Source organism: Hyperoodon ampullatus (assembly GCF_949752795.1).
Source record: "Hyperoodon ampullatus genome assembly, chromosome: 8".
NCBI classification, from domain to species: domain Eukaryota; kingdom Metazoa; phylum Chordata; class Mammalia; order Artiodactyla; family Ziphiidae; genus Hyperoodon; species Hyperoodon ampullatus.
In genome coordinates, this window is record NC_136921.1 from 100,215,448 (window position 1) to 100,230,371 (window position 14,924).

The following is a 14,924-nucleotide window of genomic DNA, read 5'->3' on the forward strand; positions in this document are numbered from 1 at the left end:
TTTGATCACTATGTCATACACCTAAAATTAATATAATATCATACATCAACTATACCTCAATAGAAAAAAAGAAACATTATAAAAATACATGCAAGAATAGTCAATAACTGACAGGTGTATTTACATAAACTCCATATAATTTATGTTTACTTCTCCATACGTGAGGTCACAAGTGACAGAAAGAGACGAGCTTAAGCTTTTTAAAAAAAGAAAAAAAAAAAAACCTTTAAAGCACAGCAATGAGCACTGAGCAATTAGTGTGTGCCAGGCTCTATATTCCTTCTCTGCCTCCTCTTGTTTAACTGTTACATGAATCCTATGAAGTAGGCTCTTCTCATCCTTTTCCAGTGATGAGTCTTTAGCTTAGAGAAGTTAATTATCTGAAATTACTTGACTAGTGTGTGGTGAAGCTGAGATTTTAACTTCTGTCTGATTCCAAAGCCATGCTCTTAGAAAGCAAATAACGGACATACATTTACATTATCTGTTCTAAGAAAAATTGTGTTCTTTAGTGTTAAAAATTATGAAAATCACTGAGAGTGTTTCTCCACAAATCTACTTCTTAATATTGCCTCACTTACCCTCCTTTTTAAAATATCAATTTATTTGGCTGTGCCAGGTCTTAGTTGCAGCACACAGGATTGTTAGTTGTGGCACACAGGATCTAGTTTCCTGACCAGGGATCAAACCCGGCCCCCATGCATTGGGAGCACAGAGTCTTAGCGACTGGACCACCAGGGAAGTCCCATCACTTAACCTTCTTTTTAAAAGAAAGGCCCAAAGAGAACAAAATATAGGGACACAGCTAAACATAAGCTTCTCGTACTGAATAGAAGGTTAAAATGTTCTAATTTTCCCTTTGTATCCCACAGCTGAAGAAAGCCCTTGATGAAAGCAACTTCAGAGAAGTGGAAGTATCCCGGACCAACCGGGAGCTGCGGCAGAAACTCACAGAGTTGGAAAAGGTACTGAACAGCAGCAAGGAGAAAATAAAGGATCAAAAGGCCCAAATTAAGTTCCACTTATCAGCTAAGGCGAATAATGCTCAGAACATAGAGAGGAGGAAGGTTGTATGAGAAACCCTAACTCTCCTCTCCTCCTTAGTATCTGATGAGGATCCAGGCAGGCAGTGGTGTCTGGGGAAGAAGGTTTCAGAGCCCCACCACCACCATGTGTTCTCTGGGAATTACAGCTACACCTGGGAAGTGGGCAGATTGCCTGGGGGGAGGTGGGGGGAGACTCTTTTTCCCGCGGAGATACTGCTGCATCCGTGTTTGGTTTCTCATTAGCTGCCAGTGTCACATTCTGGCTCCCCAGCTGCCTCTTCCACAGTGATTGTACAAGACTTTGCTCTTGCCTTCCAACAGAGATTGTCTGCTATGAAAAGTATTCCCCAGTTCTGGAAAGAGATGTTAATCATCTTTTCTCAGGAGAATCTGTAAATCAAAATCTATAATCATATACACAAATGTATACTGTAGGTTAAACTGAAAATAATAGTTTTTATCCTATAGTCTGGTAGCACCTGGAGTTAGAAAGTACCCCATCATACTTTCATAATTTGGTGGCTCATTTATTACAGTATTGAAGCTTTTTCTTCCATATATAGTACATTGGGAGTTTGTCAAAAATCTCTGTATCACGTTTTCAGGAATTGGAAGAAACAGTTAGACACCTGAAGAAATGTAAAGAGGCAACAGAGGATAAACTGAAAGAAGCTAGTGTGGAATCAGAACAGGTAAGGCAGACCCACGGACATGAAGACTTAGACAAGCTTCCTCAGACACGATGACCCTGAAACACAAGTGCGTGTAATATCCTTCAGTAACACAGTTGTCAGGAGTGCAAAAGGCAAGAACCAATACCTTAGTATAGCCTCCGTTATAAAGAATAGTTTTAGATTAAGATTCTGTCTTGATGAGACATCATAGAATGCTAAAAGATTGATTGACATTGACTAATATTACCTTGGTCGTCTAAGCCACTGAAATTCCAGAAATCCCTGGAATTGGGATTGACATATCTACACTAATATGTATAAAATAGATAACCAATAAGAACCCGCTGTATAATAAACAAATAAAATTCAAAAAAGAAGAGATTCTTAAGCTAAAGGTATCACAGTGACCTTGCTGCCAGTTTATCCCTTTTGTAGCCATTAAGTTACATGATAATATGACTGCCAGAATGGTATATTAAAAGGAATATGGGGGGCGGGGTGAAGACGGTGCACTAGGAGGACACGGAATTCGCGTCTGCTCACAACGAGGGCACCTGGGGGACCACGGACACCTAAGGGGACGGGAGTAACCCCCAGAGACTAGGTAGGACCTGCGGCGTGTGGGGGAGTGAAGGGGGAGGAGAGCTGCCATCTCTTCTTCCTACAAATCCAGTGGTACTCATTTAAGGGCATATGAGGAAGAGGGGGAACTCTGTAAAATGATTTAAGTAATGTTAAAAGATAAATTGAGGAATAATAAAATTAAGAGTTTATTTGAACAAAAGTCAATTTGAATCAGGCAGTATGCAATCGATTGCAATAGAAAGGCGCCCTTAGGAGTTGTATAAAATGAAAGACTTTTATAGGCAGAGGGGAGCAGGAACAAGGAAGTTATACTAGGCAAAAAAGTAGATTAGTTACTAGTAGCAGAGTTACTTCCTTTAAGGGATGGCAGGGGTCTGTCAGGCAGATTACTCACCTAATGCTTATCAGGCCATTCCTGATTGACTGGTTTAAGAGTCCTTTTCTGGGGGAGCCAAGACTGTAATTAAGTCTCAGTTTGGTGACATAAGGTTTAGCATAAGTGACTTCATTGTGGGCCTGTTGTCTTGTTTTGAATAGTAATCAATATGTTATTTTTCCACTAGACAAGTTTATTAAAATTTCTAAACATAAAGCAATATTCATAAGAAGTATAAACTACTATGTAAATAAGCTACAAGGATATATTGTACAGCACAGGGAATATAGCCAGTATTTTATAATAACTGGAGTATAATCTATAAAAATTTTTAATCACTATGTCATACACCAAAATCTAATATAATATCATAAATCAACTATACCTCAATAGAAAAAAAGCAAGATTATAAAAATACATGCAAGGATAGTCAATAACTGACAGGTGTATTTACATAAATTCCATATAATTTGTTTTCACTTCTCTATACATGAGGTCACAAGTAACAGAAAGAGACGAGCTTAAGCTTTTTTTTAAAAAACAAAAAACAAACAAAAAAAAACACCTTTAAAGCACAGCAATGCGCACTGAGCAATTAGTGTGTGCCAGGCTCTATATTCCTTCTCTGCCTCCTCTTGTTTAACTGTTACATGAATCCTATGAAGTAGGCTCTTCTCATCCTTTTCCAGTGATGAGCCTTTAGCTTAGAGAAGTTAATTATCTGAAATTACTTGACTAGTGTGTGGTGAAGCTGAGATTTTAACTTCTGTCTGATTCCAAAGCCATGCTCTTAGAAAGCAAATAACGGACATACATTTACATTATCTGTTCTAAGAAAAATTGTGTTCTTTAGTGTTAAAAATTATGAAAATCACTGAGAGTGTTTCTCCACAAATCTACTTCTTAATATTGCCTCACTTACCCTCCTTTTTAAAATATCAATTTATTTGGCTGTGCCAGGTCTTAGTTGCAGCACACAGGATTGTTAGCTGTGGCACACAGGATCTAGTTTCCTGACCAGGGATCAAACCCGGCCCCCATGCATTGGGAGCACAGAGTCTTAGCGACTGGACCACCAGGGAAGTCCCATCACTTAACCTTCTTTTTAAAAGAAAGGCCCAAAGAGAACAAAATATAGGGACACAGCTAAACATAAGCTTCTCGTACTGAATAGAAGGTTAAAATGTTCTAATTTTCCCTTTGTATCCCACAGCTGAAGAAAGCCCTTGATGAAAGCAACTTCAGAGAAGTGGAAGTATCCCGGACCAACCGGGAGCTGCGGCAGAAACTCACAGAGTTGGAAAAGGTACTGAACAGCAGCAAGGAGAAAATAAAGGATCAAAAGGCCCAAATTAAGTTCCACTTATCAGCTAAGGCGAATAATGCTCAGAACATAGAGAGGAGGAAGGTTGTATGAGAAACCCTAACTCTCCTCTCCCCCTTAGTATCTGATGAGGATCTAGGCAGGGAGTGGTGTCTGGGGAATGTGGTTTCAGAGCCCCACCACCACCATGTGTTCTCTGGGAATTACAGCTACACCTGGGAAGTGGGCAGGTTGCCTGGGGGGAGGTGGGGGGAGACTCTTTGTCCCGCGGAGATACTGCTGCATCCGTGTTTGGTTTCTCATTAGCTGCCAGTGTCACATTCTGGCTCCCCAGCTGCCTCTTCCACAGTGATTGTACAAGACTTTGCTCTTGCCTTCCAACAGAGATTGTCTGCTATGAAAAGTATTCCCCAGTTCTGGAAAGAGATGTTAATCATCTTTTCTCAGGAGAATCTGTAAATCAAAATCTATAATCATATACACAAATGTATACTGTAGGTTAAACTGAAAATAATAGTTTTTATCCTATAGTCTGGTAGCACCTGGAGTTAGAAAGTACCCCATCATACTTTCATAATTTGGTGGCTCATTTATTACAGTATTGAAGCTTTTTCTTCCATATATAGTACATTGGGAGTTTGTCAAAAATCTCTGTATCACGTTTTCAGGAATTGGAAGAAACAGTTAGACACCTGAAGAAATGTAAAGAGGCAACAGAGGATAAACTGAAAGAAGCTAGTGTGGAATCAGAACAGGTAAGGCAGACCCACGGACATGAAGACTTAGACAAGCTTCCTCAGACACGATGACCCTGAAACACAAGTGCGTGTAATATCCTTCAGTAACACAGTTGTCAGGAGTGCAAAAGGCAAGAACCAATACCTTAGTATAGCCTCCGTTATAAAGAATAGTTTTAGATTAAGATTCTGTCTTGATGAGACATCATAGAATGCTAAAAGATTGATTGACATTGACTAATATTAACTTGGTCGTCTAAGCCCCTGAAATTTCAGAAATCCCTGGAATTGGGATTGACATATCTACACTAATATGTATAAAATAGATAACCAATAAGAACCTGCTGTATAATAAACAAATAAAATTCAAAAAAGAAGAGATTCTTAAGCTAAAGGTATCACAGTGACATTGCTGCCAGTTTATCCCTTTTGTAGCCATTAAGTTACATGATAATATGACTGTCAGAATGGTATATTAAAAGGAATATGGGGGGCGGGGTGAAGACGGTGCACTAGGAGGATGCGGAATTCGCGTCTGCTCACAACGAGGGCACCTGGGGGACCACGGACACCTAAGGGGACGGGAGTAACCCTCAGAGACCAGGTAGGACCTGGGGCGTGGGGGGGAGTGAAGGGGGAGGAGAAGCTGAGGTGGGACAGGACTGACGGGCAGGTAGGGGAGGGGAAGGGATTCCATGCCTGTCGGGGGAAATTTTGGTACCAATGGGAGGGCAGAGGATCAAAAGGGACCAGGACCAGGTGTCCCCTGCCCACTTGGGCCCCTCGGAGCCTGCTGAGATCCCGGGCCTGACCCTCTGCTCACTGAGGCCCCCTCCAGCTGTGCGGGTCCTGAGGGAGTCGGATGGAAGGGGGAAGAAAAGTAAAGGCTGGACCTGTGTGACTGGCACCCCTGAGGGGTGGCTGGGCGAGGGGAGGAGTTCCTACACTCAGTGGGACACACCCACGGCTAGGGGTCCTGCAGCAACGGGGGAGACCCTGGAGGAGACAGTGGTGGAGGGCACAGAGCAATGGAAGGAAACAGGGCCAGCACTTTCCCTGTTGGGCTCCTGGGCCTAATCCTCAGAGCCTCCCTCCTACTATGCAGAGCCCAAGCCCTGCCCCTACACCCCCCCACCCAGGGCCCCACCTCTACACTCAGAGACCCCGTCCAAGGCACTGGGCCTAAACCCCACCCACACACCCTCACTCAGGGCCTTACCTCCAAACTCCAGAACCTCACACTGCAGAGGCCCTCCCTTCCTTCCACCCAGGTCCTAAGCAGAGGCCCTGCCCCACACTTGAACATCACCCCACCTAGGCCCCACCCCCAGTGCCTTTTCCTGCTATGGGGGTTCTGAGCCTAGGTCCTGCCCCACCTTAAACCCTGACCCTGCCTAAGTTCCACTCCTGCCTATACCCCACCCCCCCATATCTAAGGCTTTTTTTCTTTTCCTCTCTTAGATTGGGTTCTGTTTTACCTTGTTGACTCATTGTTGATTCTCTTATATTTTTATATTTCCTAATCTTTTATTTTTCTAATTTTATTTTATTCTTTATACTTTGTTATTATTCTCTCCTTTTGGCTTGTACCCCCCCCCTTTTTTCTGTTGTGGTTTTATTTTACCTTGTTGCACTTGTTTCAATTATAGTTTTATATTTCCTAATATATTTTGTATGTTTCTAATTTTATTTTCTTTTTTATTCTTTGATATTGTGCTGCTCTGGTCCTTTTTTTCCTTTTTCTTTTTCTTTTTTACAATACCACAAAACTTGCAAGATCTTGGTTCCCAGGACAGAGGTGAGGCCCGAGCTGCTGTGGTGGGAGCTCCAAGTCTGCTGCACTAACAGAGAACATCAAACCCCAGGGAAAATTAATGGGAGTGAGGCATCCTGGAGGTCCTCATCTCAGCACCAAGACCCGGCTCTATCCAACTGCCTGCAAACTCCAGTGCTGGATGTCTCAGGCCAGACAACCAGTAAGATAGATAGGAATACAGCACCACCCATCAAAAAAAAATGAAATGACAAAAAAAATGTTACAGATGAAGGAACAAGGTGAAAACCTAAAAGACAAATAAGTGAAGATGAAATAGGCAAGCTACCTGAAAAAGAATTCAGAGTAATGATAGTAAAGGTGATCCAAAATCTCGGAAACAGAATGGAGAAATTACAAAAAAACATTTAACAAGGATCTAGAAGAATTAAAGAGCAAACAAACAAACAGTTACTGAAATTAGAAATACTCTAGAAGAAATCAGTAGCAGAATAACTGAGGCAAAAGAATGGATAAGTGAGCTGGAAGACAAGATGGTGGAAATAACTGCCAGGGAGCAGAATAAAAGAATGAAAAGAATTGAGGGCAGTCTCAGAGACCTCTGGGACAACATTAAACACACCAACATTTGAAATATAGGGGTCCCAGAAGAAGAAGAGAAAAGAAAGGGACTCAGAAAATATTTGAAGAGATTATAGTTGAGAAGTTCCCTAACATGGGAAATGAAATAGTCAATCAAGTCCAGGAAGCACAGAGAGTACCACACAGGATAAACCCAAAGAGAAACATGCCGAGACACATTAATCAAACTATCAAAATTTAAATAAAAGGAAAAAATGTTAAAAGCAGCAAAGGAAAAGCAACAAATAACATACAAGGGAATCCCCATAAGGTTAACAGCTGATTTTTCAGCAGAAACTCTGCAACCCAAAAGGGAGTGGCAGAACATAATTAAAGTGGTGAAAGGGAAAAACCTACAACCAATATTACTCTACCCAGCAAGGATGTCATTCAGATTCAACAGAGAAATTAAAACCTTTAAAAGAAAAATCTAAGAGAAATCAGCACCACCAAACCAGCTTTACAACAAATGCTAAAGGAACTTCTCTAGGCAGGAAACACAAGAGAAGGAAAAGACCTACAATAACAAACCCAAAACAATTAAGAAAATGGTAATAGTAGCATACATATCAATAATTACTTTAAATGTAAATGGTTTAATTGCTCCAACCAAAAGACACAGACTGGCTGAATGGATACAAAAACAAGACCCATATATATGCTCTCTACAAGAGAGCCACTTCAGACCTAGGGACACATACAGACTGAAAGTGAGGGGATAGAAAAAGATATTGCATGCAAATGGAAAGCAAAAGAAAGCTGGAGTAGCAATTCTCATATCAGACAAAATAGACTTTAAAATCAAGACTATTACAAGAGACAAGGACACTACATAATGGTCAAGAGATTGATCCAAGAAGAAGATATAACAATTGTAAATATGCACCCATCATAGGAGCACCTCAAAACATAACGCAAATGCTAACAGCCATAAAAGGGGAAATCAAGAGCAACACAATCACAGCAGGGGACTTTAACACCCCACTTGCACCAATGAACAGATCATCCAAACTGGAAAGAAATAAGGAAACACAAGCTTCAAATGATACATTAAACAAGATGGACTTAATTGACATTTATAGGACATTCCATCCAGAAACAACAGAATATACTTTCTTCTCAAGTGCTCATGGAACACTCAGAATAGATCATATCTTGGGTCACAGATCAATCCTCAGTAAATTTAAGAAAACTGAAATCGTATCAAGTATCTTTTCTGACCACAATGCTATGAGACTGGATATCGATTAACTACAGGCAAAAATCTGTAGGAAATACAAATACATGGAGGCTAAACAATACACAGCTAAATAACCAAGAGATCACTGAAGAAATCAAAGAGTAAATCAAAAAAATACCTAGAAACAAATGACAATGAAAACGACGACACAAAACCTATGGGATGCAGCAGAAGCAGTGCTAAGAGGGAAGTTTATAGCAAAAAAATCCTACCTCAAGAAACAAGAAACATCTCAAATAAACGACTTAACCTTACACCTAAAGCAATTAGAGAAGGAAGAACAAAATAACCCCAAAGTTAGCAGAAGGAAAGAAATCATAAAGATGAGAAATAAATGAAATAGAAATGAAGGAAACAATAGCAAAGATCAATAAAACTAAAAGCTGGTTCTTTGAGAAGATAAACAAAATTGATAAACCATTAGCCAGACTCATCAAGAAAAAAAGGAAGAAGACACAAATCAATAGAATTATAAATGAAAAAGGAGAAGTAACAACTGACACTTCAGAAATACAAAGGATCATGAGAGATTACTACAAGCAACTCTATGCCAATAAAATGGACAACCTGGAAGAAATGGACAAATTCTTAGAAATGCACAACCTTCCGAGACTGAACCAGGAAGAAAGAGAAAATATGAACAGTCCAATCACAAGCACTGAAATTGAAACTGTGATTAAAAATCTTCCAATAAACAAAAGCCCAGGACCAGATGGATCCACAGATGAATTCTATCAAACATTTAGAGAAGAGCTAACACCTATCCTTCTGAAACTCTCCCAAAATATAGCAGAGGGAGGAACACGCCCAAACTCATTCTGTGAGGCCACCATCACCCTGATATCAAAACCAGACAAAGATGTCACAAAGAAAGAAAACTACACGCCAATATTGCTCATGAACATAGATGAAAAAATCCTCAACAAAATACTAGCAAACAGAATCCCTACAGCACATTAAAAGGATCATACACCATGATCAAGTGGGGTTTATCCCAGGAATGCAAGGATTCTTCAATATACACAAATCAATCAATGTGATACAACATATTAACAAACTGAAGGAGAAAACCATATGACCATCTCAATAGATACAGACAAAGCTTTTGACAAAAGTCAAAACCCATTTATGATAAAAACCCTCCAGAAAATAGGCATATCATCCTCAATGGGGAAAAACTGAAACCATTTCCTCTAAGATCAGGAAGAAGACAAGGTTGCCCACTCTTACCACTATTATTCAGCATAGTTTTGGAAGTTTTAGCCACAGCTATCAGAGAAGGAAAAGAAAAAAAGGGAATGAAAATCAGAAAAAAAGAAATAAAACATTACTTTTTGCAGATGACATGATACTATACATAGAGAATCCTAAAGATGCTACCAGAAAACTACTAGAGCTAATCAATGAATTTGGTAGTGTAGCAGGATACAAAATTAATGCACAGAAATCTCTAGCATTCCTATACAATAATGATGAAAAATCTGAAAGTGAAATTAAGGAAACACATTTACCATTGCAACAAAAACAATAAAATACCTAGGAAGAAACCTACCTAAGGAGACAAAAGACCTGTATGCAGAAAACTATAAGACACTGATGAAAGAAGTTAAAGATGATACAAACAGATGGAGAGGTATACCATGTTCTTGGATTGGAAGAATCAACATTTGTGAATATGACTATACCACCCAAAGCAACTTACAAATTTCACAATTTGTATGGAAACACAAAAGACCCTGAATAGCCAAAGCAATCTTGAGAAAGAAAGACAGAGCTGGAGGAATCAGGCTCCCAGACTTCAGACTATACTACAAAGCTACAGTTATCAAGACAGTATGGTACTGGCACAAAAACAGAAATATAGATCAATGGAACAGGATAGGAAGCCCTGAGATAAATCCACTCACATATGGTCAACTTATCTTTGACAAAGGAGGCAAGAATATACAATGGATAAAAGACAGCCTCTTCAATAAGTGGTGCTGGGAAAACAGGAGAGCTACATGTAAAAGAATGAAATTAGAACACTCCCTAACACCATACACAAAATAAACTCAAAATGGATTAAAGACCTAAATGTAAGGCCAGACACTATCAAACTCTTAGAGGACACTCTATGACATAAATCACAGCAAGATCCTTTTTGACCCACCTCCTAGAGAAATGGAAACAGAAACAGAAACAGAAACAAATGGGACCGAATGAAACTTAAAATCTTTTGCACAACAAAGGAAACCACAAACAAGATGAAAAGACCACCCTCAGAATGGGAGAAAATGTTTGCAAATCAAGCAACTGACAAAAGATTAATCTCCAAAATATACAAGCAGCTCATGCAGCTCAATATCAAAAAAACAGAAAACACAATCCAAAAATGGGCAGAAGACCTAAAGAGACATTTCTCCTAAGAAGATACAGATGGCGAACAAACACATGAAAAGATGCTCAACATCACTAATCATTAGAGAAATGCAAATCGAAACTACAGTGAGGTATCACCTCACACCAGTCTGAATGGCCATCATCAAAAATTCTACAAACAATTGGGCTTCCCTGGTGGTGCAGTGGTTGGGAGTCCACCTGCCGATACAGGGGACACGGGTTCATGCCCCGGTCTGGGAAGATCCCACATGCCACGGAGCAGCTGGGCCCGTGAGCCATGGCCGCTGAGCCTGCGCGTCCAGAGCCTGTGCTCCACAATGGGAGAGGCCACAACAGTGACAGGCCCGTGTACTGCAAAAAAAAAAAAAAATCTACAAATAATAAATGCTGGAGAGTGGGTGGAGAAAAGGGAACCCTCTTGCACTGTTGGTGGGAATGTAAATTGATACACCCACTATAGAGAACAGTATGGAGATTCCTTAAAAACCTAAAAATAGAACTAGCATATGACCCAGCAATACCACTATTGGGCATATACCCTGAGAAAACCATAATTCAAAAAGAGTCATGTACCACAATGTTCATTGCAGCTCTATTTACAATAGCCAGGACATGGAAGCAACCTAAGTGTCCATCAACAGATGAATGGACGAAGAAGATGTGGCACATATATACAATGGAATATTACTCGCCATAAAAGTAAACGAAATTGAGTTATTTATACTGAGGTGGATGGACCTAGAGTCTGTCATAAAGAGTGAAGTAAGTCAGAAAGAGAAAATCAGATACCATATGCTAACACATATATATGGAATCTAAAAAAAAAAAGAACAAAAGTCATGAAGAACCTAAGGGCAAGACGGGAATAAAGACACAGACCTACTAGAGAATGGACTTGAGGATACAGGGAGGGGGAAGGGTAAGCTGGGACGAAGTGAGAGAGTGGCTTGGACATATACACACTACCAAACGTAAAATAGATAGCTAGTGGGAAGCGGCTGCATAGCACAGGGAGATCAGCTCAGTGCTTTGTGACCACCTAGAGGGGTGGGATAGGGAGGGTGGGAGGGAGGGTGACACAAGAGGGAAGAGATATGGGGACATATGTATATGTATAACGGATTCACTTTGTTATAAAGCAGAACCTAACACCACTGTAAAGCAATTATACTCCAATAAAGATGTTTTAAATAATTAATTAATTAATTAAAAGGAATATGGACTCGTCTCTTGTGAGTTTGCCAACAATGACACTTACTGGGCCCTTAAGGAAGTTACATTTACTTTCTGTAACTCATCAGTTACCACTTCTATAATAGTCAGGAAGTTATTACCTACCACTGTTACTCTGATAGATGGCTTGGAGTAAGTTTCAATAAACGTTGGCTCCATTCTCATTCACCATACAAGACGAGACATGATGTACAATGAATGTCATTTCAAGCATCTTTCCCTCCACTTCTGATAAAGAGAAAAGTGGGGTTTGGTTTGTGGGTGGATGGGAGTGTGTCTGTCGTCAGGATGCACAAACAAACCTGGAAAATACTTTAGCTTTGTAGCTTTATAAAAGTTAAATGACAAGCAGAGCTCTATTTTCTCGTCTCACTATTTTGTACTCACACTGTGACCTGGTTAATAGGGGACAAGTACATAGTAGCACAAATTTATAAAGGACCTATTATATGGCTTGTACCGTGCTAGGTGATGGAGCTATAGGGTGAATAAGCCAAAAGAAGCCCCTGGTCTCATCGAACTTGCCTTCTCCCAAGCAAGAGAGAAATACACTAGTCTCTGAGACCTCAGAGTCAAAACATGAAAATGCTGTCCATGAAACATAAATAATCAAAGGGGGAAAACCAGTCATTTTGCTTTTTATTCTAGAGGATATGTTCTACAGCTATTTTGAAGCAACCTTTATATATAATAAAAACCTGTTGGCTCTACCTTCAAAATAATATCCCAAATACATAGAAAAGTGCTAGGCACATATAGGCACTCAATAAATATTTGTCAAGTAAATGAATACTGATTCTAGATCATCTTCAAAGGCAGACTATTAGAGGGACTGTTTTCAAGTCTAACAGATCATTTGGAAGTTTGTGCTTAGGAGCTAAAGTATAAAATATTTTGATAAAGGAAATAAAAAATACCATTTACACTAAGCTGGTCCAGTGTTTTTACTAATTCGTTCTATTACCTTTATAAAGCACAGCAGGAAAATCTAGGCTTTACAGTTCAGGGACTTTGGAGAAGTGTTTAGTCTCAGAGAACAGAACTCAAAGTGTGGTTTGAATTACCACATGAATTTTCAATGGCATCTTGTACTTTCACTCCTACCTTAACTTTCTCCCGAGCCCTCTCACCTCAGTTCACGTCCAGGAAATATTAACAAATGCATGAAAATCAGCAGGTTTGTATTCATTGTTTAACTCCATATTCAGAAATTATTCTCTCATCTATAGGAGGATGTGTATTATGCAAACAGGTTGCAAAGACCATGCAGTTAGAATGTGAGTCTTTTAATATCTAGGTAAAGTCTCTTGAACTGGCAACTATAGGAAGAATACTTCCAGTTTAACTAATATGAAGCCCATTTGCTAATTGTGGGGGGAAATAAAGCTTTTAAATTATACAGTGTAAAAAGAAAGAGTCTCAGGCTTCCCTGGTGGCACAATGGTTGAGAGTCCGCCTGCTGATGCAGGGGACACGGGTTCGTGCCCCGGTCCGGGAAGATCCCACACGCCGCGGAATGGCTGGGCCCATGAGCCATGGCCACTGAGCCTGCGCGTCCGGAGCCTGTGCTCCACAACGGGAGAGGCCACAACAGTGAGAGGCCCGTGTACCGCAAAAAAAAAAAAAAAAAAAAAAAAAGAGTCTCTTGAACTAATACACAAAATGATTAAGTGTTCCTTTGTTGTAAATTTTAATGAGAACATTTGTATGTGCAGATAACAGCTAACCTGAAAGAAGCTTGGTGCTGGTTTAAGTGCAAACGCGATGGCCTACAACTTGAGCTGACCAAAAACCCGTTGCAGAGGGAAGACAGGTGGCGGAAAGAGGTGGAATATTTGTGTGTCTTAAGCAATTCTGGATTTGTTCCTTCTCAGATTTCTAATTACACAAGTTCTCTCTTCATCCAGCTACTCTCCACTAATCTGTAGATCTCTTTAAACTGCTGTTTGGAAAACCAATGAACTGAATTTCTTTCTTAAAAGTTCTACCTCTCCCAAGCTGTCTAGTTTAGAACCACCTATCTTGAAAAGAAAATGACATCCATAAAGACAAAATAGGTCCTCAGCTCTGCAGTTAGTTTCTAACAGTTTTGGGGTGTGTTTTCTTTCCAATAGGACCAAGATAAAAGGCACAGCAGCATATCCGATCAGTCTGCTCTACATCGATGGGAGAATAAACTGAATCTTAGACTTGTGCCGAAGAAGTGTCATTCTGAACTAAACAGGGGTGGTGTCCTTGACAGAGGAGCTTCTTCACTTAGAACAGCTACATCACTCTGATTCCTTGAGCCCAGCAACTAGGGCTGGGCTGTTTCCACCGTCATCAGGACATGAAGTCTTTGATGTGGACTGAAGATTTTGGACCTGAGTTTATCCTTTTATGAACTCTTTGATATCAATACAGAACCACCCCATCTTTTTTGTCCCTTTCCCCATTTTCCACCTAGTAAATTTATATTAATGTGTTGTATGATAGGAGATGCTGTTGCATGATACCTGGCTATTGTTTTAAGTAAATTTTATCAAAAAGCATTTAATGAGGTACTGGATGATTTGGCAACTAAATGATATGATACTTTATTTCAGTGAAATGTCCTAGTCTAACATCTAGTAGATACTCCCTGGAAATACGATCACCTGAAAAGTGGTAAAAACTCTCCCACTGTCTAGTAAACATATACCCTTCTATGCTGGGTAATTACTAGCACACCTTTTATAAGACCATATCTCTATTCGTATATAAGATATCTCAGAGGTTGTATTTGCAGTTTCCTTGGACATTTACAAAGAAGTTTATTCAACTCTGTTCCAGGAGATTATGCCTGACCAATGTAGCTCTCCCTTACTATAGTAAGCAATAAATTCAGCTTTATCTTCTCATTTCAGATTAAATAATCCAGATTTAAAGTATGTAAACAGCTGGCATAATACCT

The 14,924-nt window shown here is 39.8% G+C and overlaps 1 protein-coding gene across 1 annotated transcript in view; it reads left to right on the forward strand.

The window, feature by feature from the left end:
• The window catches only part of LOC307057542 (coiled-coil domain-containing protein 150-like), a gene marked incomplete at both ends in the record, with an annotated part of 165,941 nt that extends 151,670 nt beyond the window's left edge, over window positions 1-14,271 (forward strand). Inside the window, 2 exons of the mRNA XM_079710712.1 lie at window positions 13,708-13,818; window positions 14,107-14,271. Of these exons, the coding sequence (XP_079566838.1) occupies window positions 13,708-13,818; window positions 14,107-14,271 (276 nt within the window). The remainder of the gene's footprint in view (window positions 1-13,707; window positions 13,819-14,106) is intronic.
• Window positions 14,272-14,924: the final 653 nt, after the last annotated feature.